This window comes from Podarcis filfolensis, assembly GCF_964270895.1.
Source record: "Podarcis filfolensis genome assembly, chromosome: 7".
In the NCBI taxonomy this organism is placed as follows: Eukaryota; Metazoa; Chordata; class Lepidosauria; order Squamata; family Lacertidae; genus Podarcis; species Podarcis filfolensis.
The window spans coordinates 87,175,310-87,200,277 of NC_139603.1; the positions used below are offsets into that span (position 1 = coordinate 87,175,310).

Consider the following 24,968-nt stretch of genomic DNA (forward strand, 5'->3'; position numbering starts at 1 on the left):
CAGATCTTCATCAAAGCAATCAGATTAATGACTCATCTTGATTTGGGGAAAGTGGCACTAAAGTAGAGACAGAAGGATAAAGACATAATTGAAGGTGATCAAGCAAAAGGGTTGCTTCATTTTTTATTTCCGTCAATGGATTTTTGTAGGGAGATATTTTTCCGTAAGATGAAGATACCTGGAGAGGAGAGGAATGAAAAGAGTCCTCCCCATTTCCTTCAATGCAGTTCACATTGCTCCCCTATGAATAATAATAATAATAATTTATACCCCGCCCATCTGGCTGGGTTTCCCCAGCCAATCTGGGTGGTTTCCAACAGAACACTAAAAGACAATAACCTATTAAACATTAAAAGCTTCCCTAAACAGGGCTGCCTTCAGATATCTTCTAAAAGTCTGGTAGTTGTTTTTCTCTTTGACACCTGGTGGGAGGGCATTCCACAGGGCGGGTGCCACTGCCGAGAAGGCCCTCTGCCTGGTTCCCTGTAACTTGGCTTCTCACAGTGAGGGAACCGCCAGAAGGCCCTCGGAGGTGGACCTCAGTGTCTGGGTAGAACGATGGGGGTGGAGACGCTCCTTCAGGTATACTGGGCCGAGGCCATTTAGGACTTTAAAGGTCAGCACCAACACTTTGAATTGTGCTCAGAAATGTACTGGGAGCCAATGAAGATCTCTCAGGACCGGTGTTATGTGGTCCCGGCAGCCATTCCCAGTCACCAGTCTAGCTGCTGCATTCTGGATTAATTCGGGTGTGTGGGGGTGTGGGGGTGTATGTGTGTGTGTGAGAGAGAGGCATTAAAACTGGTGTAGAGTCTTCTTTATCAGCTAGCAATGCTTTTGTTGTTGTTCCTGCTTGGCAGGGGGTTGGACTCGATGGCCCTTGTGGTCTCTTCCAACTCTATGATTCTATGATTCTAACTTCCATTTCTTTGTGTCTTTATGGTGTCCCTGCTCCCCTGACAAACACACACACACATTTTCCACCTGTGTGCACCCCTAGTGAATAGTGCCCCTCTCTGCATTTATGAGAGCCTTTGAAGATGAAAGCAGTACATTTAAAAGATGCATATTTTTGCTCCTGGTCACATTAGACAAAAGGGATGATGAAGAAGAAAGGCGCCCGCCTAGCCAATCTTTCTCTCTCTCTCTCTCTCTCTCCGCTGCAGCTTGGCAGCCTTTTTGATTATTAAATCACGCTTGGCCAAGCATCGCCGCCTGCTTCAAAGGACAAGAAAAGGTTTTGCTACTGAAGGCAGAAGGGAAAGGGTCTCGATGGGTTAGAATCCCGGGGAAGGAGTCACGGCTGCAGCCACTGCCTAAGCCAGAATGTTTGGATTGGAGCTGGTTTGGTATTGATACCCATAGGATAGCTCAGTTGGTTAGAGCGTGGTGCTGATAACCCCAAGGTTGCAGGTTCGATCTCCATATGGGAGAGCTGCATATTCCTGCATTGCAGGGAGATAGACTAGATGATCGCCAGGGTCCCTTCCAGAATCTGCAATTCTATGGTTCTGTTCTGTGAATCTGTTTCAAACCAAATACTCACATATTAGAGGTTTTGTAGGCAGGGATCCCAGAGGCTCATGCATAGACTGGGCTGCCTTTGACTTGACCCAAAGTGAGTGTGCATCTCTAACAAGTTTCCTCCTCAAAGCCAGAGCCTTACATCCCATTTTAGCTAATGAGGACACTGAGGTCCAGTGCCGAGGGCCTTCTGGTGGTTCCCTCATTGCAAGAAGTGAGGTTACAGGGAACCAGGCAGAGGGCCTTCTCGGTAGTGGTGCCTGCCCTGTGGAACACCCTCCCTTCAGATGTGAAGGAAATACCGTAAGCAGCTATCTTCTCTTTAAAAGACATCTGAAGGCAGCCTTGCTTAGGGAAGTTTTTAATATTTAATGCTGTACTGTTTTTAACACTTGATTGGGAGCCGCCCAGAGTGGCTGGGGAAACTCAGCCAGATGGGCGGGGTATAAATAATAAGTTGTTGTTGTTATTATTATTATTATTATTATTATTATTATTATTATTATTATGGAACAGGGAGTGGAAGGCAATTACCTGCCCTTCTTCTTCTCCTATATATGTAATAAAGTTTATATCAGCATCTTCCCTTTCGCCAACACTTGTCTGAGAAGTCCGAAGTAACAGTTCCTTCCGATAGGCCTCGTCTTTATATATTCTAATGCAGGCAGAGCCAGCTGGCAGCCCTCAGGGAAACCTAGATAGTGACAGCAGCAAAGTTCAGAAAGGGAGCATTCATAATTCAGACTCCTCGGTTCAGAAATCCCTCAGCCATTTCGAGCTGAGCCAAGCCTCCGCTGAGATTTGGCTCGGCTCATAATGGCTTGGCACCAGCCCTCCGCCGACACTCGCCATTCCTGCTGCCAGTTTGTATTATTTTTAGAACTTCCACTCCACATTGCTCAAAACGGCCTACAAATCTAAAAGCAAGTGTAAAAGCAACCCGTTAAAACACTGGGAGGGGGTCAGATAGTGGTTTTTGTCTGGTTTTTTTGTTATATAAAAATGGCTTGTTTGGTTTGTGTGTGTGTGTTTAAAAAATAAATAAACAAGAGACTCGGCCTAAGAAGTTATTGTGGCATACTGTCCCTTTACCTCATGGGTAGGCAAACTAAGGCCCGGGGGCCAGATCCGGCCCAATCGCCTTCTAAATCCGGCCCACGGAAGGTCCGGGAATCAGCGTGTTTTCACATGAGTAGAATGTGTCCTTTTATTAAAAATACATCTCTGGGTGATTTGTGGGGCATAGGAATTCGTTCATTTTTATTTTATTTTTCAAAATATAATCCGGCCCCTGACAAGGTCTGAGGGACAGTGGACCGGCCCCCTGCTGAAAAAAGTTTGCTGACCCTTGCTTTACCTCTTATGGTCCAGCTGTCTGTTGCCCTTGACTTTCTCCTCCTCCTTCTTACACATGTCATTTCTCTCCCGCACTTTTCCAGGTGATATGCACCTTGGTGGCTGCCTTCCTTCACTTTTTCTTCCTCTCCTCCTTCTGCTGGGTGCTGACCGAAGCCTGGCAATCTTACATGGCTGTGACGGGCAGGCTGCGAAACCGCATCATCCGCAAACGCTTCTTGTGTCTTGGATGGGGTGAGGATCTCTTGCTCAAACCTGGAACTGGGAAGGGGAAAAAAGCAATCACACCTTTTCAGCAAATGCACCCAGTGCTGAGCATCAGCTGAAGCTCAAATGGGTGGATTTGAATCATGCTGAAAAGGAGTTTCTCTGCTCAGAATCCCAAAATCTATATTGCAGTGTTAAGGTGTGGAACCCAGAAGAAGACTCTGGTTTTGATGCATGAAACTGAAATAACACCACACACACCCGTATTCATTTAATCTCTGTTATGGTGCTGGGATGCTCACTTGGTTTGTGGTCGATCTTTTCAAACGTTGTTTGAGCATGGAATTTAGAATTCAGTGCCATTAGTTTTCCTTAAGGAAATGACTGGGAATGCAGTCGGCTTCACATCTTGGTGTAGAAAGCTGCAGAAAGTTCCATTCTCCTGGAAATTTTTAATTCAAATCCCCCAGTGCCAAACTGTTGCAATACATATGGATATTATTGCGGCATGAGTTGACTGTGCAATTGCTCCAGTGGGATGAATTGCTCAGATGCGGAGTCTGAACAGCTGACTTGAGAAATCTGTCCTCATCTACATGGGTGATATTGTTTTGCCACAGTGCATGTTGTGTTCAGAGTGGTTCTGGTGTTCTTAAAAACACAGTAAGCATTTCAGGTTGCTCCTCCCACTTCCTGGATAGCTAGATCAGTGGTGCAATGGTTAGGGTGTTGGACTAGGCCCTCACAGACTGAGCTTCGAATCCCCATTTACCCATGAAGCTTGCTGGGTTATCCTTGTCGGAATCTCTGCTATGACCGAGCTACTCCTCCGGTCGAGCCTTCAGAATCTCCTCCAACGATGATTAACGACCTGAGCCTTTGATAAGGCTCCAGGCACGTTCCCCATTCAGCAGAGTATCAAAGCAGCAGAAGAGACGATAAGTTTGAGCTACATTGCTAGGTTTTATTTCTAACTACACAGACAGAAAAGAAATATATATGCTCTCTCTGTGAAAGGCAGAGAGCAACTGGAAAACAAAGGAACAGGAAACCAGTAACATCACATCCGTCTCCTCTCTTCCGTGAGACTTCCAACAGTCTGGAATGTCTGGTATGCAAAACAGAGTCTTGTGACTCCAAGCACTGCACAGTGGCATAAACAGAAACCAACAATCCTGGGCCAGTCTAACCTGCCTTCCAGGTTGTTGTGTGGATAAAATGAGGAGGCAGAGAGAACCATGTATGCCACTTTGAGCTGTGGAATAAAAAATGTAAGAGAAGGGAGGGAGATTACAGGGCAGATGAATTTTAAGAGTGTGACTAGTTACTTTGTGGCTCATTCCGCAATCTGTTCAACCTGACAAAATGCCTCTGAATAGTCACATTACTGCAAGTTCAGCAGCATAACTACGTTATAAAAGGATTTGGGGGCTGGGTGGGTGAGAGGAGAACTGGAGATTATTCCCTGGTTCAGATTTCAATTCAAAGCGGAGAAGAATTGGGGCACCTGTTGCACACTTCTTCTTTGAGGGGAAAATTAGGCTTGTTCATACATTCCACTGAACACAAGTTCAATGCATATCCTGTTCCGGTCAAGCAAACGTAGAAGCCAAGAAGATTTAAAAGGTAAGTGATTAAACTTCTGAGCAGCTGCATTTCAAGATTCCTCCTGATATTCTCAGTTGCTGAGAATCACAAGTGGAGAGTGTTGTTGCACTCAGGTCCGGCTGATGGGCTTTCCATAGGAATCTGGCAATTTTTCACAACGTAGTGTGTTTTGTAGATTTTCAACAATGTATGATTTTTTTTAATGCACACTTCCCCAATATGCACAGTTCTGTGCACTTTTTCTTGGTTGGGAAACCGATCAACTCAATTTGCTAAACTTCAAAGGATAGCTGCAGTTTGGTTTGCATATTATTTTCAGAAGTGTAGCTTTGCATTAAAATGAAAACCGAACTGAATTGCCCCCCACCCCTCAATCCCTAAGGGGAATTATTTCTTTCTGCACCTCTGGCTGTGACCAAAGTTACAAAGTCAGCTTCACTGCGGCCGCCTGCTGCTTGCTTGGCCCTGAGCTAGGTAATCCTTTAACCTCTTGGATTTCCCCAGGGTGGTGTTGATTTGAGTGGAACTCCTCTGAGAATTTAAAAGGATCTGTTTCACCCTTCACACGGAAAGGTATTAGAGGATTGAATGGCGGACATTTGGGGCCATGTCCTGCTCTGGGACACATCCTAGCCAGTAGGAAAACGGAAGCTTCCCATGAGTGTCAAGCAGAATAATTTCTCTCTCAAGAGACATGTGTTGTGGAAGATATTTCCCTTGGGGATTCAAATACGGAGGCTCACAGTCAATTCCCAGTTAGCGAGACCTTGTTCAATAATGTGTTACTGGACAGAGAGCTTTCCATAAGGATGCGCTCTCTATAGGCAAAATGTGTCATCTTGGCTGTTCCATCCTCTTCCCCAATCACCTTCTGCCACCTCATTGCTCCACCATCTTTCCATCCAACCACCGGGCGTGGTTTTAGGATAGAGCGACTTGGCACCACACTGCAGAGCACCACAGCAATGCTGCAGAATGGATTGTGAGAGGCGGGGAGTGTCACACAGGGCACTGCTGAAATTTGAGAGCCCCAAGTCCCCCACTACAACCACAGTTCTTGCCCCCCCTTTTTAAAGCATTTCTGTAGCTCCCTCCTTGTACCCTTTTCATGTTATCCTTCCATCATTAGAGAGGACACGGGTAGCACTGTGGTCTAAACCACTGAGCCTCTTGGGCTTGTCAATCAGAAGGTCAGTAGTTTGAATCCCCATGACGGGGTGAGCTCCCGTTTCTCTTTCCCAGCTCCTGCCAACCTAGCAGTTCGAAAGCATGCCAGTGCAAGTAGATAAATAGGTACCACTGTGGCGGGAAGGTGTGCTCTGGTTTCCATCATGGTGTTCTGTTGCGCCAGAAGCAGTTTAGTCCTGCTGGCCACATGACCCAGAAAGCTGTCTGTGGACAAACACCAGCTCCCTCGGCCTGAAAGCAAAATGAGTGCCGCAAGGCCATAGTCGCCTTTGACTGGACTTAACCATCCAGAAGTCCTTTACCTTTACTTTTTTTTACCTTTAGTCACTAGTTTCCCCCTTAACTGCTTCTTACTAGTTCTGTGATCGAGTTGCTTTCTTGTGTACATAACACCAGCCTTAATGATAATGAGCCTAACAGAAATTCCGCATCAACGTAAAATGGCGCAGTTGACCATTTCCACCCTACTTGTAGGCAGCGAAATCGGGGTGGGAGGGATTTCTCCAGGTAATGGAGAAATTCTTGCAGCAGTTTCTCCTGGGTGTGGGACTCCATTAGCAATAGCAAATATTCTGGAATGTGCCCCCCCTTTGTTTTGCTGCCTCCAGAAGTGACAACAGCATCTGTGTCATGTGATGGTGGTTAACTTTGTAATTTTGCCCTTCCTCCCAAAGGATGATGGGAAGGCCATGCAAATGTCTGGCCACCATTTTGCATCTTCTAAAGTACCCAGCATCGTTCCTAGGCGAATGGGTGGGGGAAGGATAGTGGCAGCTATTCCCACGCACACATACATATGGTATGAAAGATTCAGAAAGTATATTTTAAACCATGGGTGGGGAATTTGAGGCACTCCAGCTAACATGCCCCAGTCAGCATGGCCAATATTCTTCCATTAGCTGTTCTTGAAGCAGAAACAGTGGCAAGCTTTAAAATCCTCCTATCTATCTAACTAAGCAAGTATCACAGTGTTCTGTTTTATTATTCATTGGCATCTAGCTGAATGTTTTCTTTATGGTTTCTCTGTTTTTACTGGTGTATTTCTTTGTGTTTTTGTTTTTAAATGTTGTATATCCATTTTTTATCTTTTATTTTTTTTATCTTTTAAATCATCTTGCAGTGTTTTATGTAAACCGCTTAGGGATTTTGCATATTAAGCAGTATATATTACTGATGATGATGATCTAGTTGGCCTTATTCAATGGCCTTGGATGAAAAAAAAGAATAATCCAAAATATTAGCAGAGAAATGTTCAGCTCGGCTCTCATTTTAAATCTGGGAGACACTCTTCAAGTGAAGTAGAAAGAGTTGGAAGACAAGTTCTTGATCTCCTTAAACTGCAGAAAAGACGGTTGCATTTTTGTAATTCTCCCCCTTGTTAAAAACTCCCTACCAGGACTGCATACATGGAGAAAAACAGCATATTAAGGAGGGGGGAAATCAGTGTGGGGTAGTGTTGGACTAGGACCCAGGCGACTTGGGTTCAAATTCCCACTTGGGACATTTTCTCACCTGTAGCATAGCCTACCTCACAGGGTTGTTATTAGGATAAACCTGGGAAGGGATGTGCACCACATTTAGCTCCTTGGAAAAGTGTGATATAAACACAATAAATAAATATTAATAATTATAATTGTTAAGGAAAAGCCATGCATAAGTCTCTTCCTGATCATAGGATCATAGAATTGTAGAGTTGGAATGCACCACTTTGTGACACGGAGCGAGGTAGCTTTTTCCATTTTGTTTGAGTTTCGCTTTTGCTTTGTCTGTTTGTTTTCTTGCATGGGGAAGCATTGAAAAACTGAGCCCACTCTCCCCTGCAGTTAGAATTGGTAGAGACCCAATTTCTACCACCTCGCTCAATGTTATGTGTAGAACTGCTCTCCAAGTCAAGATCTTCTCTCCCGAGAGATCCTCTGTTTACTATCGCTGAGCTTTATTGACTCAAATGACTTTAATTTATTTGCTTTTAGTCTTACCTTGTGTAATCCCAGTTTAATTGTCATTTAATATCCTTTTAAAAGCTTGGCAGCAGAGAGTGAGCTCTGAATCATCAGCCCTGTTAACAGTTTATCGAGCCTCTGTATCGGGTGCACTGAGCTACGCTGTCCTTGAGTTTCTGGGAGAACTAAGTCGGAATACTTGTGGATGGCTCAGTTGGTTAGAGCTGATAGCACCTAAGTCTCATGTTCAATTCCTTTACGGGACAGCTGCATATTCCAGCATTGCAGGGGGCTGGATAGAATGATCCTCTTGGTCCCCCCTGGCTCTATGATTCTGTGAGCATCTTTGAGAAATTGATAGACATTTGTTTGATCTTCCATTCCATCCACCCCCATTCTGAGGGCTTGTCTTAGGTAAAGGGAAAGGTAAAGAGAACCCTGACCGTTAGGTCCAGTCATGGCCGACTCTGGGGTTGCGGCGCTCATCTCGCTTTACTGGCTGAGGGAGCAGGCGTACAGCTTCTGGGTCATGTGGCCAGCATGACTAAGCCGCTTCTGGCGAACCAGAGCAGCGCATGGAAACGCCATTTACCTTCCCGTCAGAGCGGTACCTATTTATCTACTTTGATGTGTTTTTGAACTGCTAGGTTGGCAGGAGCTGGGACTGAGCAACGGGAGCTCACCCCGTCGCGGGGATTCAAACCACCTACCTTGTGATCAGCAAGCCCTAGGCTCTGTGGTTTAGACCACAGCACCACCTGCATCCCCATTCTGAGGGCTTGACTTAGGTGGCCATACTTAAAGCCTTGCATTTACTGACATGTTGTATTCTGTGAACTTAAATTAAGGTGCATTCCAATTGAAGGAAGGAAGAATGGAAGGAAGATCTTGATAGGGTCTCCCCAAAATGCTCAGGTTCAGACTTTGTTGCACCCCCAAGGGAAATTCCATAAAGTGGGGAACCGCCTCTACTAGTCCCATACATCTTGAAACTATAAGGAGAGCCCTGCTGGATCAAGCTGGTGTCCCATGAAGTCCAGCATCTTGTTCTCACAGAGGCCAACTGCATGCCTGTTGCATCTCTGAGCAGTCAGTCACTACATACATGTGCAAATCACAAGTGCATTCACCAGGCAGGTAGGCAGGCAAGCACACATACACAACAGAGGGGGACATACAGACAGAGGATGGAGCATTCTCAACAAAGTATAGTTCCCAGGATTCTTCAGGGGAAACCAAGTGGTATCTTAGTGCTTTAGATATATACAGTAAGCCCACAACTTATGTGGTGGGTACGCTCCATTGATCACTCCCAAAGCCAAAATCGTGTGCAGACAACGGCCGATTGACACACATCCAATAGATGCACCACTGCACATGCGCCCATTGTGGCAACCCAGAAGTAGATGGAAAAGGTGGTGCGATGGGGCAGGGCAGGGGCAAGGCGGGCTTATGCACAGTCCACCCACACATGTGGGGGTCAGGAACATCACCTCTATGCATATCAGTTGTTGCCAATATAGTCAAAACACACTGCGTTCAATGGAAGATGGGATTGCCAAAGTATTTTTTTCTGGAACCCCAGCACTCCCCCCCTTTTTTTACATGTTTGGCCATGCACCTAAAGCTGAATGTGCATAAATTGTGGGCTTACTGTCGTACAGATGTGTCCTTGTTTGGTTGTAGCAGTCATGTAGCACCTTAAAGCCCATCGACTTCATTGTGGCAGAAGCTTTTGTGGACTAGAGTCCATTTTTTTCTGATGCATCGTTTCCTAGTCCACAAAAACTTGTGGCGTCAGAAAGAACTGCCTTTAAAGTGCTACGAGATTTGTGATGTGTGTGCCTGTGTGTTCCCCCCTCTCCTTTCAGACTCGTTTCTTTGGCCTCACACAGGATCTTCCTATCTCAGCAGAAACAGAGCCTCCTGCTTCTGGACTGACAGGTCACCTTGGAACACCATTAAAGCAATCTCCCTTGCTGGGAATTACGTGTGAGGCTATCCTTGAGAAGGACCGGTGGACATGGCAGCCACCGGCTCAAATGTGCCTAACACCTTGAGGAAAATCTGCCTCAAATCCCATTGCGTCTGTAATGAGCAAGGGCTTTTGTCATTGGGATGCTAAGCCCAGCCCGGCAAGCAATGTCTCTCTGACTCCTAATGGGATTTGCCCATCTTTAGCAGCGAGATAGATTGATCCACGCGTGACTCAAGGGGATGGGGCTTAAGAGAAGCCTGAGGTCTCCTTAGGTGAGGAGGGAGGCAGTTTCATCTGATACACAGCCAGAAGAATCAGAGAATAGGGGTTAGCGGTTTGCAAGTCCCTCAAAGTAGGCCACCTTTATGCAAGAACTGGATGCAGGGAGTCCTTCATGCAAAATTGCAGGGGGCAGGCAAGAAGCAATGAGGAGGGGTGGCCATAACAAGAGAATTTGCAAAGATTGAACTGAAATGAAAGTTTTTTATGATACTTGAATGAAAGTTTTCATTTCTGAGGCCCTCATGTCAAAGAATTTCAGTCTACCCCTTGAGAACATTTGACAAAAGGCTGCCCTCCCAGTTTCACCAACTCACGAAATGCAGGCAAAATTCTGGATCCAGGTTTAATATTATTTTAATCTTCTTGAAGGAAGCAACAGATTTCACCCCAACTCCTTCCTGTACCCTCTTTTAGACTGTTACAGTGGACGCTCGGGTTGCGGACGTGATCCGTGCAGGATGCACGTCTGCAACCCGCAGCGTCCGCAACCCACAGAGGCCCGTCTGCGCATGTGTGGGTTGCGATTTGGCAAGTCTGCACATGCACAAAGTGCAATTTAGCACTTCTGCACATGCGCAACTGCCGAAACCCAGAAGTAACCTGTCAGGGAACTGCCATCAGTGCCGGAGGGAGAGAGCAAAATCCAGAGGGATTCCAGAGAGCGTCCCGGGATTGGGAGAGGCAGCCCATCTTCTGGGGAAGAGAATCAGTGTAGCACCAGTGGAGAAGGGGGGCAGATGGGGGAAGGGGCGAGGCGGTCCCATGACTCCTTGCTGGGGACCAGTGGGGAGAGTAGAGGTCCTTCACTGCCTACGCCCTCCTTGCGCAGAAGACTTCCGCGCAGGGAGAGTAGGAGGAGACTAGGCGTCAAAGAGCTTCTTTGCTGGAAGAAGTTTAAGAAACGCCCACTGATGGATTCTGCCAGCAATTGAGACAGCCACGGGTGAGTGGCTGTCCAGACAGAAAAGGTTCACTCAGGCAATACAGCCAGGTGTTTGCACCAGCTTACGCACGAGCAACCCCTAGAACCATCACATAATCCATTCCGGTACTTTCAGGTTTCTGCAACCTGAAAAAAAAAATGCAACCTGAAACATCTGTAACCTGAGGCATGACTGTACTTCCTTGTCTATTGGTATGAACTAACAATGATTTCACCACCCTACCCCAAAAAATGTTCTCAAAAGTGTTCTCAAAGCTACCAACATGAGTTTGACCAAACTGCCGGAGGCAGTGGAAGACAGGAGTGCCTGGCGTGCTCTGTTCCATGGGGTCACGAAGAGTCGGACACAACTAAACAATAACCCCCAAAAATAATATTTGTCAATATTAGTGCAATGCTGAAGATTTATCTCACATTTGTTTGAAAATTCTCTGTCACTTAATGGGACGCAGGTGGCACTGTGGTCTAACCACAGTCTAGGGCTTGCCGATCGAAAGGTCAGTGGTTCAAATCCCTGCAATGGGGTGAACTCCCGTTGTTTGGTCCCAGCTCCTGCCCACCTAGCAGTTCGAAAACATGTCAAAGTGCAAGTAGATAAATAGGTACCGCTCCGGCAGGAAGGTATATGGTGTTTCCGTGTGCTGCTCTGGTTTGCCAGAAGCGGCTTGACCCAGAAGCTTTCTGCGGACAAACGCCAGCTCCTTCGGCCTATAGAGCGAGATGAGCGCACAACCCCAGAGTCATCCACAACTTGACCTAACAGTCAGGGGTACCTTTACCCTGAGTCTATATCAGCCACAATCATTCATAGGCCAAGGTGGGTTTTGGCCATGTTCCTCCTTGCTTGCAAATGAAATAAAATCAGACCAAAGAGGTCCAAAATCATGCTTTTCTATTGGCCCCTAAGGACTCTCAGTTAATCATCGGGGTTTTTCCAGCAGGAGAGTGAAGGATAGCTCAGCCAGTAAAAGCATGAGACTCTTTAATCTCAGGATCGTTGGGCAGAAGATTCCTGCATTGCAGAAAGTTGGACTGGACAACCCTTGTGGTCCCTTCCAACTCTACAATTGTTTGGTTGTATGGAAGTGTTGCTATCTCTCTGTGTTAGAAGGATGATAGTGGAGGGCAGACTGTCGATGGCTGCTGTCCATGGTGACTATGTTTCTGGATGGCAGTTGCTGGGAATCACAAGTGGGAAAGATGTTCTGGTACTCAGGTTCCACTTGCAAGCTTCCCATGGGCACCTGGTTGTCCACCGTGAGAAAAAGATATTGAACTAGCCGGGCCATTGGCTGGATCCAGCATATCTCTTATGTTCTTAGTAAAAGGAGCCTCCATCTTAGGGGAGAATTCTGGGTTTCCTTCACCCCAAGGCAAGCAGACTGATTCCTTACTGCAAAGGGCCATTTGCAAATGACTCTAACCATAACTGTTTGCCTATTTTGCTTTATTCCGTTTAGGCCTACCTGCCTTGGTGGTGGCCATCTCTGTGGGATTCACGAAAGCCAAGGGGTACGGCACCATGAACTAGTGAGTAACAGTTTCCTTCTTTCTTCCCTCCCTTCCTTCCTCCCTTCTTTCCTCTCACATTTCAAGGCACACATATTTTGCTTGCTTTATTGAATGAATGAATTTATTAATACGGTCATAGACCAGCTTCAACACACACAATATCACAGATCATAAAAAATATCAGGAATACAAGGGACAATATGCAATAACAAGAATTTAAATATAAAAATTAAAATTAATTGTTAGCGTGCCCCCTGTAATTAACATTTAGGGGATTGGACATTATGGGATACCACTTGCTTCCTGCGATTGATTGCAGACACACAGAATTTAGCTACATTTGATGTAGTCTTGGGCTTCTTGTCCTCTAGCAGTAGTTTTAGACTATGGTATTCCGATTCTTTCCTAGACTTTTGCAAAACAGGTGTAATAAAAGTCAAACGTATATCCTCATAAAGACAACAACGTAATAGTACATGTGAAGCAGTTTCAACTTCCAACGAACCACAAGGACAGACCCGTGCTGTGTATGGTTTACCCTCAAATCTGCCCTGATGTAATATTTTGCTTGCTTTATTTATTTGCAAAAATCTCTGTACCGCAAACCACTGAGCAGCCTAAAATATTCTGGCGAACGGTATAAAAGCAACAATAAAATTACATCCCTAAAATAAGTACAAAATGCATCACAAATCAGCAGATTGGCTCAATACGTCAACATTGCTGGATCACCCCTCGGGGAAAGCCTGGGCGAATCGATGAGTTTTAAGCAGGATGCGGGTGGCACTGTGGTCTAAACCACTGAGCCTCTTGGTCTTGCCGATCAGAAGGTTGGCAGTTCGAATCCCCATGACGGGGTGAGCTCCTGTTGCTCTGCCCCAGCTTCTGCCAACCTAACAGCTTGAAAGCATGCCAGTGCGAGTAGATAAATAGGTGCCGCTCCGGCAGGAAGGTAAATGGCATTTCTGTGCGCTCTGGTTTCCATCGCAGTGTTCCGTTGTGCCAGAAGCAGTTTAGTCCTGCTGGCCACATGACCCAGAAAGCTGTCTGTGGACAAATGTCGGCTCCCTCGGCTTGAAATCGAGATGAGCGCTGCAACCCCATATGCACCTTTGACCGGACTTAACTGTCCAGGAGTCCTTTACCTTTTTTTACCTTTAAGCAGATGCCTAAATGCCAATACTGTAGCTGCCTTCCTGATGTTTATTAGGTATCTCTTGTGGATTTCTGCTTGCTGGTTTCCCATTGAGGCACCTGGTTCGCAACTATGATAGCAGAATGCAGGACTAGATGGGTGGGCTATTGGCCTGATCCATCTTCTTATGTTCGTATATCCTTACGTAAATGTCATTGTGCTTTGAGGTGCTTGATTACTGCTACGACAACAACCCATTCCAATGTGCAGGTGCTTGAAGATGCTCCAAATCACCCCAAATTACTGGGCTATGAGGTTTGGGCATTCATGATACTCACCTTAAAGATGAGGCATGCAGTGCAGACCCCAAATTCTTCTTCACCTCAGTTAAAATCCAAGCTGGAGAAGAATTATTTGCTTGCTTCTCAGCTCCTGAGTCCGAAAGTGAGTGCTTTTTTTCAGCAGGAACATGCCAAAGCACAGTTCTGGCACTTCTCAGATGAGCGCCATAGGAGCCAATTCCTAGGGACAGAGGGGTCTTCGGCCCCCCAATACAATATTTGAGGGGGCCCACACACACCAAAAGTTGATGGACATTGCCATTCGAATAGTGTGTATGCACACTGTGCCATGTCATCAATTATCACATGTGAGAGACTGGGGATCTGATAGCTTTCCCTTCCTCAGTTGTCTAGTTAGACTTAAGTCTTTCAAATTCCAGGGTATGGTCAGCGGTGGGTGAATCTATCAATTGAGGTTTCTTTCGGTTTCACATTTTCCCAATTTCAAATTTGGTTCTCTGTGTTTCCACATCAGTTTGCAGATTATTATTTTTTAGAAACCTCATCAGCATTCCACTACAAATTTTTACTGATGTACACATTTTTATACACAGTTTTGTTTTATATACACGTTCCACTCTTTGACAGTGGGACACCCTCAGAAGAAAGTTTTTAAGCAGAAGTTGGATGGCCATTTGTCAGAGATGCTATAGTTGAGATTCCTTCATTGCGGGGGGTTGGATGAAGCTCAGGGGCCCTTTCATTTAATGTTTCATTTAATGCATTTCATTTAATGTTTCATCAAGCAGAATCCTTAATTTCCCCACCACTGTGTACACTTTAATGAGGAATTTATCCGGGTATATTCATTTTTGGACACATTACTTAGCTGGAGAACTGCATGGTGAAACTCTGAGAAGCACAGTTTACACCCTCTTTAAGAGGTCTGCAGCAAATTGCACCAACATAAGTCCTTTCAGAGGGACACAGGTGGCGCTGTGGGTTAATCCACAGAGACTAGGACTTGCCGATCAGAAGGTCGGCGGTTCGAATCCCTGCGACGGGGTGAGCTCCCGTTGCTTGGTCCCAGCTCCTGCCAACCTAGCAGTTCGAAAGCACGTCAAAGTACAAGTAGATAAATAGGTACCGCTCCAGCGGGAAGGTAAACAGCGTTTCCGTGTGCTGCTCTGGTTCGCCAGAAGCAGCTTAGTCCTGCTGGCCACATGACCCGGAAGCTGTATGCCGGCTCCCTCGGCCAGTAAAGCGAGATGATCGCCGCAACGCCAGCCACGACTGGACCTAATGGTCAGGGGTCCCTTTATCTTTTAAGTTCTTTCAGAGTCCCAAGTCTTCCTCTGGGTTTTAGTTGAGACTTGGTGGGGCAGTTATTCCTACAGGGAGTCCCAGCCTCTTCCCATCCCAAGAAACATGATTCAAATGATATTGATAGTTTAGTTAAGTCTTATACACTTTCCAAGTTTCATTTTTCTATAATGCTGAGAGAAAGAGAGTGAGCGAGAGAGAGCGCAGGTATGGGGATGCTGGACTACATGACTGGCCTGATCCAGACTCTTCTTAATGTTCTTTTACATGGCAAGAGTATTATCTGTCTCTGCACTATGGAACCCAAATATTCTTTGTGAGGCGTGACTAGCAGACAGCCCAGATTTTGCAGCAACTTCCCAAAGCAAAATGTTGGCAAGGTTGCAAAGAGGAGCAGATGCTCACAGGGAACTCCAAAGAGAGCAGCCCAGCAGGATTGTCAGAATTGAGTTTAGGGACTCTGGATGTCCAGGTGGCAGATTCCCCAGTGCTCGGAGGAAAACAAAGAGACGAGAACCAGCTGAAATTAAATCTGTGAGGAAGGAAAATGGAGTCAATCCGATGCAACACTGGGTGGATCAAAACAATATTGCAGTCTACCCTCAGCTGACCTCTGGAATTTTGATATATTTAAAAATGCTCTATTTGACACATGCATTTGGAATTGGCATATTTTGATACGAGTTCAGATGGTCGTATGTTCACCATGGGAGATCTGAGGTTGATGAAATATCTTGGGATGTGTGGGGAAGTGCAGAGCTACAATACTACTACTACTACTACTACTACTACTACTACTACTAATTATTATTATTATTATTATTATTATTATTATTATTATTATTATTTATAACCCGCCCATCTGGCTGGGTTTCCCCAGCCACTCTGGGCGGCTCCCAACAGAATATTAAAAGCACGATAAAGCATCAAACAATATAAACAGGGCTGCCTTCAGATGTCTTCTAAAAGTCTGGCAGTTGCTTATTTCTTTGACATCTGATGGGAGGGCGTTCCACAGGGCAGACGTCACTACCGAGAAGGCCCTCTGCCTGGTTCCCTGTAACTTGGCTTCTCACAGTGAGGGAACTGCCAGAAGGCCATTGGAGCTGGACCTCAGTGTGCGGGCTGGATGATGGGGGTGGAGACGCTCCTTCAGGTATACTGGACCAAGGCTGTTTAGGGCTTTATAGATCACCACCAACACTTTGAATTGGCTGGTCAGGGCATTGGAAGGTCTGCAGGGCTTCAGTGATGCCAACATTTATGCTCCTCCACACACCCAACCACTTCTCTTCACTGTTGCTTATCACTCAAGCTCACTCAAGCCATGTTTCCGAGCTCTTCCTTAGTGCGATGCTGATAACACCAAGGGTGCAGGTTTGCTTCCCATATGGGATAGCTGCATATTCCTGTTTTGCAGAGGGTTGGACTTCCATCTCAGTGTCCCTTCCAACTCTACAATTCTATTAAGAGCCTGCTGCTTCAGGCTAATGGTCCATCTATTCCAGCATCCTATTCTCACAGTGGCCAATCAGATGCCCCAATGGGAAGTCCACAACCAGGACTTGGATGCAACAGCACTCCACACTTGTGAGTCCAGGCAAGTGTTTTTCAGAGGCATAATGCCTCTGACTTTGGAAGTAGACCTTATGGCTAGTAGGCACTTAAAGCCTTTTCCTCTGTGAATTAGTCTAAGCCTTGTTAAAGCCCCTTCAAGTTGGTGGCTATCCCTACATCTCATGGGATCGAATTCCAGAGTTGAACTATGGGCTGTGTGCATAGTTTAAAAAAAGTTCTGGGAAATAATGAATGCGCGAATAGCTTTTAGAAGTCCTGGGAAATAACGAGCTGACCAGCAAGAACAACAACAAAAATTCAAGCCGAAGGTTCCCCGTGGAGAAGTTTTTGATCTACCTGGACTTCCGATGCAAGCTATTGGATGTTCACTGAGTGGAGGGTTTTGTGTCTGCTCCTGACTGGCAATGGAGCAGCAGGAATTAATCACAGAGTCACAAGAAAGAGTTTGTTCTGCAGAGGGGACCTGCACAACGGTGCGACAAAGCACAGCCAGGACACAGCTTGACGTTGTGATGTTTTACCACTTGTAGGAAAGAGAAACTGGAAGTTGCTGACACAACATGGGGGGTTGCAGTTTGTAATCACGCAGTTCCTGGACAAAGGCAGCCTCCCTGTTGCCTCTCTAACCTTCAGATTCACGCTCGTGCAGGACTGAATAAGTTAGAATCCCTCAGTTCCAATTATTCCTATATATGGAGAAGCTTCCTATTTTCTTGTTCCTGTAAAATCACTATTCTTCCTTTGGCCTACATTTAAAGTGGCATCGTACCACTTTAAACAGTCCTGACTTTCCACAAAGAATCCCACAGATTCTTTGCTAAGGATGCTAAGAGTTGATAAAGGTAAAAGGACCCCTGACCATTAGGTCAAGTCGTGGACGACTCTGGGGTTGTGGGGCTCATCTCGCTTTACTGGCCGAGGGAACCGGCATACAGCTTCTTGGTTATGTGGCCAGCATGACTAAGCCGCTTCTGGCGAACCAGAGCAGCGCACAGAAACGCCGTTTACCTTCCCGCTGGAGTGGTACCTATTTATCTACTTGCACTTGGACGTGTTTTTGAACTGCTAGGTTGGCGGGAGCAGGGACCGAGCAACGGGAGCTCACCCAGTCGCGGGGATTCGAACCGCCGACCTTCTGATCGGCAAGTCCTAGGCTCTGTGGTTTAACCCACAGCACCACCCGCGTCCCACTAAGAGTTGATAGGAGGCGCCTATTCCTTTTGTAGTTCTACAGCTCCCAGAGTGGATAGCAAAGGTGCTTGAAAGAGCATACAGATATTTTTAAACCTGGATTTAATATGCAGAGAGCAGCAAGAAGGATCCTGCTTAATGAAACACTAAATGAAATGCATTTAAAGGTGAACTTACTTAATCCATAACCAATGAAGCAATACGTGAACCAAAAAAACAAGAACCCAGCAACCGTTGCAATTTTCACATCTCTGAATTTTGCAACGCTGTTTTCCTGCAAAATAACATGTACGAGAAATGTATATACGGTTGTAAAGTGTTAATAAAACAATCATAGGTTACTGAAAATATTATACCCCCAAAATGCATTTGATTATGGGAAGTTGCTTTGTAAAAATGTGTAGAGAGGCAGAACTCTGGGAGAACAGGGTTCAAATCCCCACTTGGCCATGAAGCTCAGTGGATGGCCTTTGGAGTCAGTTACTGCCTCTCAGCCTAACCTACCTTGCAGGGTTGTTGTGGGGGTTAGACCCATGTGCTCCACCCTGAGCTCCATAGACCACAATGTGGAATATAAGGGCAATCAATTAATTAAAGCCACTTCCGCCCTACCGAGGAGGTGGGTTTGTGGGCTTCACGCTCCCACCACACACACGGTGGCTTGAGCTCAGCCCCCGCGCGATTGGGGGAATCCCCGGGCACGTCACCCCCTGGCCAACCAATCAGCTGGCTCTGGGGGCGTGGCCTGTCTTATTTAAAGCAGGACGCGGCCGGGGATCTCCCTCTTTTGCCGCCTGCCAGCTGTTCCTGCTTTTCCCACCCTCCCGCCCTATAAGGTTTTCGTTCCTTGACCTTGCTATGGACCTTGGTTGGTCGCCGTTGAGGGGCCTGGTAGGAATTTTTCCACTTGGCAAATTGGCACCAGCCACTTGGTTTTCACCTATCTTGTAGCAAATCATCACAACTTTATTTGTATTGGCGGTTAGGCATTGGTATTGCTCTGTAGATGGAAAAGGGGAGGAAGCGCCATCACCTGCCCCACATATTGAAGGGTAGTCCGATAAAGGATTCTGGGGGGCGTGGCCCTTTCTGAAGCCTAGGGAGGTGAGGGCCTAAGGCACGCCCTCTATCGGTGACCCCAGGGGAGTTCCTAGTTGATGTGCATCAGCAGGACTCCCCCGACTGGTGATTAACCCTTCCCAGACTTAAGCAGATGGGCTGCAGTCAGATATAGTCAGTTAGGTCCAATGCCTAAGCCAATACCGCTCATCACCTGTAACCAATAAAGTTGTGGCCTTATTTAGCCCATTAACCTTAATAATTGTGTCATGTGTCATTATTTCCACTGGGAGGAGCGGGAACTTGCCACACAATAATAAATATTTTAGACAAACTGGCATACAGTGTGCATATTAGGAGACATTTTCCCTAAAGTGCTGATGAATTTTCACAATGACTATTTTTTGGGGAGGGGGTGAATCCGAATATGTGAAAATTTGAAAAGGAAAAGGAAAATTGGGTGAACCCAGAATTGACAGGTTTCCTCAACCCTAATTAATGTTAAGTGTTTATCACACAACTTGACTCATTGGGCAGACCCCTCCCGCTTCCCATTTTCCTCATTTTTTAATGCTGTTTCTGTGCAATGTTTCTGCTGTGCCTGGAGACTAGTCTCACCACTGCTCTGACATATGTTTTTCCCCTCTTCCTCTCCTAGCTGTTGGCTGTCTTTGGAAGGAGGTCTCCTTTACGCCTTCGTGGGACCAGCAGCAGCTGTCGTTTTGGTACTTTCCCCGAATTCCGAACATTTTTCTTTTTCTATGTGTGCCTTCCCTATGCTCCCAACTCCCCCAAAGACCACTTATTCTTTTATTTTTTATTTTTTAAAAAATAGACTCTCTCTCTCTCTCTACCTTCAAGAGGAAATTGCTCCTTGAGGAAAGCAAAAATGCCCAAGCTAAGGTCCTTTCTCCACGGGAGATTTGTTTTGGATTAATTAAGAGTGTGAATGCCATATTGACGGGTGAATTTGAATGAAGGCACTTAAGGGAGGGAAAAGGAGGATTAAGAGTGGTTTGCTTCATGTAGCAGTTGCAAAGGTCTGGCATTAGCTGTGTTCAAAGGACCCTGAATATACTGTGATTAATAGACATCCACGAACAAAACGTAACTCAGAACAGTCTGTCTGAAATGTACATAAACACTGTTTCAGGGACAAGAGATCTGGCAAGGAGTCATGGACAACATGGGGCTAACCTTGCACAGGATCTCTGTGTTGTAGCAACAGAGAAATTGGAGGAATGGTATAGCTATGCATCCTTGGAGCATGTCCTCTCCATTTTTCCCTCTTCCTCATTACGTCTATGTAAATGCAATACACAATGCAACAGGGAATAATAAAAATTGCAAAAAATTATTATTATTATTATTATTATTATTATTATTATTATTATTAATCTGCCCTTCATGCTAATATCTCAGGGAAGGTTACAACAATTTAAAATACAGTTTAAAAACATGCAATCAAAAAGAGGCATCAAGGGTATAATAATAATACTGTGGTACCTCGGGTTAAGAACTTAATTTGTTCTGGAGGTCCGTTCTTAACCTCAAATTGTTCTTAACCTGAGGTACCACGTTAGCTAATGGGGTCTCCTGCTGCTGACGTGCGATTTCTGTTTTCATCCTGAAGCAAAGTTCTTAACCCGAGGTACTATTTCTGGGTTAGCGGGGTCTGTAACCTGAAGCGTCTGTAACCCAAGGTACAATAATAATAATAATAATAATAATAATAATAATAATAATAATAGTTTTTATTTATACCCCGCCCATCAGGCTGGGTTTCCCCAGCCACTTTGGGCGGCTCCCAATCAAGTGTTAAAAACAATATAGCATTAAATATTAAAAACTTCCCTAAACAGGGCTGCCTTCAGATGTCTTTTAAAAATAAGATAGCTGCTTATTTCCTTGACATCTGATGGGAGGGCATTCCATAGGGCGGGCGCCACCACCAAGAAGGCCCTCTGTCTGGTGAGCAGTGAGCGATGGGGACCAGCTCACATTTTAATGCGGAACCTCTAATATGCAAACTTGATATGCAGCAATCCTTCCTTTCTGAAAGTTTGCGCTGCAGTTCTTGAACCAAATGCTATGTACAAAAAAAATAAAAATAAAATGTGCATGTTAGGGGGAAGTGTGCATTGAAATGCATGCCTTAGTGAAAATAACATACAAAATGCATTATGTTGAGGGAATTTGTTTGCAAAAAAATAAGTAAATGCACATCCAGAGAAATTCACGCTAGCCCACTGATGAATTTTGCACAAGTGGAACGGAATCATGGAAGACTGAATTTGAGACTGGGGGGGTGGGGAATGAGCAGCTGAAATTGACACATTTTTCTACCTCTGATCAAAGGGAGCTGATGGCCTCTTTGAGCCCAGGGGGCTTTAAAGCAGTTCTGTCTGTGGCTTGTGTTTGGGATCTTGACAAGGAGACAACGCCATCCTTGAGCAGAAAGACATGACATCTTTCATGCTCACACATTGGTTCCCTCCCTCCAATTTGTATTCCTGGGAACTCTCTTGAAAAATTGGTTTGACTCCAATGTCTGCTTTTCCAGACACCAAACGTGCAAAAGGCTCCAGGACCAAATAAGAAATTAGCAGTCCTGGGTCCTCTAACCTTGTGCAGGTCAGAGTCCCTCTGGCCACTCAGATTTTGCTGTTAACCTCTCTTAAGCAATGCTAAGCTGGCTGGGACATACCTGGGCATATTCAGCAGGTTGAAATGTATGATTTTGCTTCTGATTTTTGACATGGTTGGGCTTTTCAAACAAATGTGTCTGTCTGTTGTTTCTCTTCCAACAGGTGAACATGGTTATTGGTATTCTGGTATTTAACAAACTTGTATCGAAAGATGGAATAACAGATAAGAAACTGAAGGAACGGGCAGGGTATGCCTTATATCAATAATTCCTCTAAGCAAAAAAGAATGAAACCGGAAATTAAACAGTCACACTCGATAACCAGGCAGGGGTGGAGGAACACAATGGGGAGGATGATGATGGTAACCCCCTCCATCACAAAAAAGAAAGGAGGAATTAGCTTCTTTTTCCCAATTGGGACAAAGATGGAAGGCAAAGGTTTTCACTTGAGTATGGTTTACTAAAGGAGCAGAAATGCAACAGAGAATTTCATGCAAAAAAAACCAACATGAAAATGAGGATACAATTGATGCTTGCCAAAGGAGACACTGGGCAGCTCCTTGTACATGAAACTAGTGCTGGGCTGAACTTTCCAAAAGACAATGTTAGGCCTGGATTTGGGGACTGAGCTGAGGGTGAAAGAGTGGGTTTTGCCATGGGTGCATGTCCATTTTTTTCTGGGTTGGAGCTTTGATGAGCTCATCAAAGGTGCCACTTAGGGCTGCCACCAATTTCTCCCCAAACCAACTCTCAGAATGGAGGCATGCTAAGAAGCGTACTAGGCGGGCTGTCAAATGCTGCTGGTGGTTGCTCGTGAGTAACCAGGCAGGATTCCAACCTGTCTTTTACAGGTTTTATTGTGCAAACTATTTACAGTGCAGATCTACAAAGTTCATGTCCGTCTTAGTTGCAGAATCCGGGAGTGGCCCCTTCCGGCTTCTCCCCCAACATAAAAGCTTTGGCACCCCAAGTCTCTTCCTCCCCTCCTTGCGTTTCACCCCTCTGCGCAAGCTGGGCGATGGAAGGGGCATGTGTCCCCCTCTCTTCGTTTGGCTGGCCCCTTCACTCTCTTCCTCACTGGAGGTGTGGCTTTTTTCACTGCTGGAAGAGGAACTGCTCCTCAGGAGCTTTGGAGGCTCTCTGTATCCCAAAGGCCTCCCTCCCCGGTTCCGATAGCCAATGGGTCTCAAACCCTTAGTGATAGCCAGGGGAAGTCCCTAACTTAGTGAGTTAGGGACTTCCCCTGCATGTGAGAAGGGATGCGGGTGGCGCTGTGGGTTAAACCACAGAGCCTAGGACTTGCCAATCAGAAGGTCGGCGGTTCGAATCCCTGTGATGGGGTGAGCTCCCATTGCTCGGTCCCTGCTCCTGCCAACCTAGCAGTTCGAAAGCACATCAAAGTGCAAGTAGATAAATAGGTAGTGGTGGGAAGGTAAACGGCATTTCCGTGCACTGCTCTGGTTTGCCAGAAGTGGCTTAGTCATGCTGGCCACATGCTGTATGCTGGCTCCCTCGGCCAATAAAGCAAGATGAGCACTGCAACCCCAGAGTCAGCCACGACTGGACCTAATGGTCAGGGGTCCCTTTACCTTTACCTGCATGTGAAGACAGGCTCCGGTGGATTGAGCAGACGAGACCAAGAGTGGGTCTAAAGGTCAAGAAGGCAGTTTCTGCATGTACTGTAGAGGGAAGTGAGGGGCAGATGAGGTTCATCAACCTGGAAAGGTAGCCCATCTAGAAGAAAGAAAACTCTTCCTAAACCTCTGCTGTCTTGCAAGGTGCAAAAAACAATGCCATCCAAACCCATTTCTACTCAGAAGTAAGTCCTGTGGAATTCAGTTGTTCCCAGAGTGCCTTGGGCTGATCTGGGGGAATCTGGCCTTCACCTAAGTCTAGTGGAGACAGCCCCAGATCACCCCAGGATAGGTTGGGCTGCCCAGAGCAATTGGCAGTGGGCAGTTCGTCTAGCAGGGAGAAAGAGAGGCTGGCAGTGGCGTAGCGTGGGGGGTGCAGGGGGGGCGGGCCGCACCGGGCGCAACATCTGGGGTTAGGGCAAATCCATGGGTTAGGGGGCGCAAATCCACGGGTTAGGGGGCGCAAATCCACGGGTTAGGGGGCGCAAATTACTTGCCTTGCCCCGGGTGCTGACAACCCACGCTACGCCACTGGAGGCTGGCAGCCCCAGCGTGATGAGTGGAGAATTCAGTCCTAGAGGCTGCAGTGTGCTCCTTTGCAGTATCAAACCACACAGCCAGAAAATTGCTCGATTGGGAGTTATTGTCCTGTTGAAACATGACTGAGTCTTCCAATCAAGGCCTCCTCCAGCTGGTTATCGACTGTGTCAAATGTGTACTGAAAATGAAAACATCGAGGGAAATGTGGGCCTTTGCTTTTCCATACCTTTCCTTCCCCCTTCTTTTTTCTGTTCATTTCTTTGCTTGCATGTGAAATGTTCTCTTTTAAAAAGTACGTTATCCACGTTGAATGGTTCTGCTGATCTTGTTACCTGTTTAGAACATGTTACCTGTTGAGAATGTGGAAATGCCTGGGAGAGCTGGATCAATTCAGGTCATCTAGCCAGCTAAGGTCAACCTGGGTTTTTTTGGAACTGTGTTGGAGAAGTGGCAACGCCGGGGGTGGTTATAGTAGATTTTGATGTACGTGACATGAGAAAACTTGAAAGTGGACATTCAAATTATTCCATGAAGCTCACAGTCCGCTGCCGTTTGCTCCTCAGTAATGATAATTCAGTGGCGTAGACTGCGTTTGAATATGGAGGTTCTGTACAGCCATAATGGAGCAGTCATTTGGCTGAACTGGTAAGATGATTCCATATTTATCAGTCGTATTGTTGCACTCCAGTGCTTCCAGGTGATGTAGGCAGTAAAATAAAATAAACATTAAAGCCAGATTTAAATTATCAGAAAATATATTTTAAAAGGAGCAAGCCCTCTCCATCCCACATAAGAGATGAGAAGGCCGCTAACCACTCTACCCACAAAAAAGTGGTTCAGTTATATCCCTTTCAATTAAAATAAAGGGGTGTGTGGAGGAACCATTTATTTCCAGTCTCTCCCAAGAAGAGAGTAGCATTAATTGCTCTTTGAAACACATTTACATTACAGCAAGGAATATAATAAGTTAAATAAACTGTTTGTTTAAGGCTTTCCAAACTGTTTCCCAACACATGTTTCTAAAGCCGAATACAACATA

At 45.8% G+C, this 24,968-nt stretch overlaps 1 protein-coding gene across 8 annotated transcripts in view; it reads left to right on the forward strand.

Moving 5' to 3' along the window:
* ADGRB1 (adhesion G protein-coupled receptor B1) overlaps positions 1 to 24,968 on the forward strand; it is a 390,585-nt gene that overhangs the window by 323,579 nt on the left and 42,038 nt on the right. For all 8 annotated transcript variants that reach the window (XM_083621823.1, XM_083621822.1, XM_083621821.1 and 5 more), the window contains exons 21-24: positions 2,964 to 3,114; positions 12,490 to 12,559; positions 19,767 to 19,833; positions 21,919 to 22,004. In XM_083621823.1, coding sequence (XP_083477949.1) covers positions 2,964 to 3,114; positions 12,490 to 12,559; positions 19,767 to 19,833; positions 21,919 to 22,004 — 374 coding nt within the window. The remainder of the gene's footprint in view (positions 1 to 2,963; positions 3,115 to 12,489; positions 12,560 to 19,766; positions 19,834 to 21,918; positions 22,005 to 24,968) is intronic.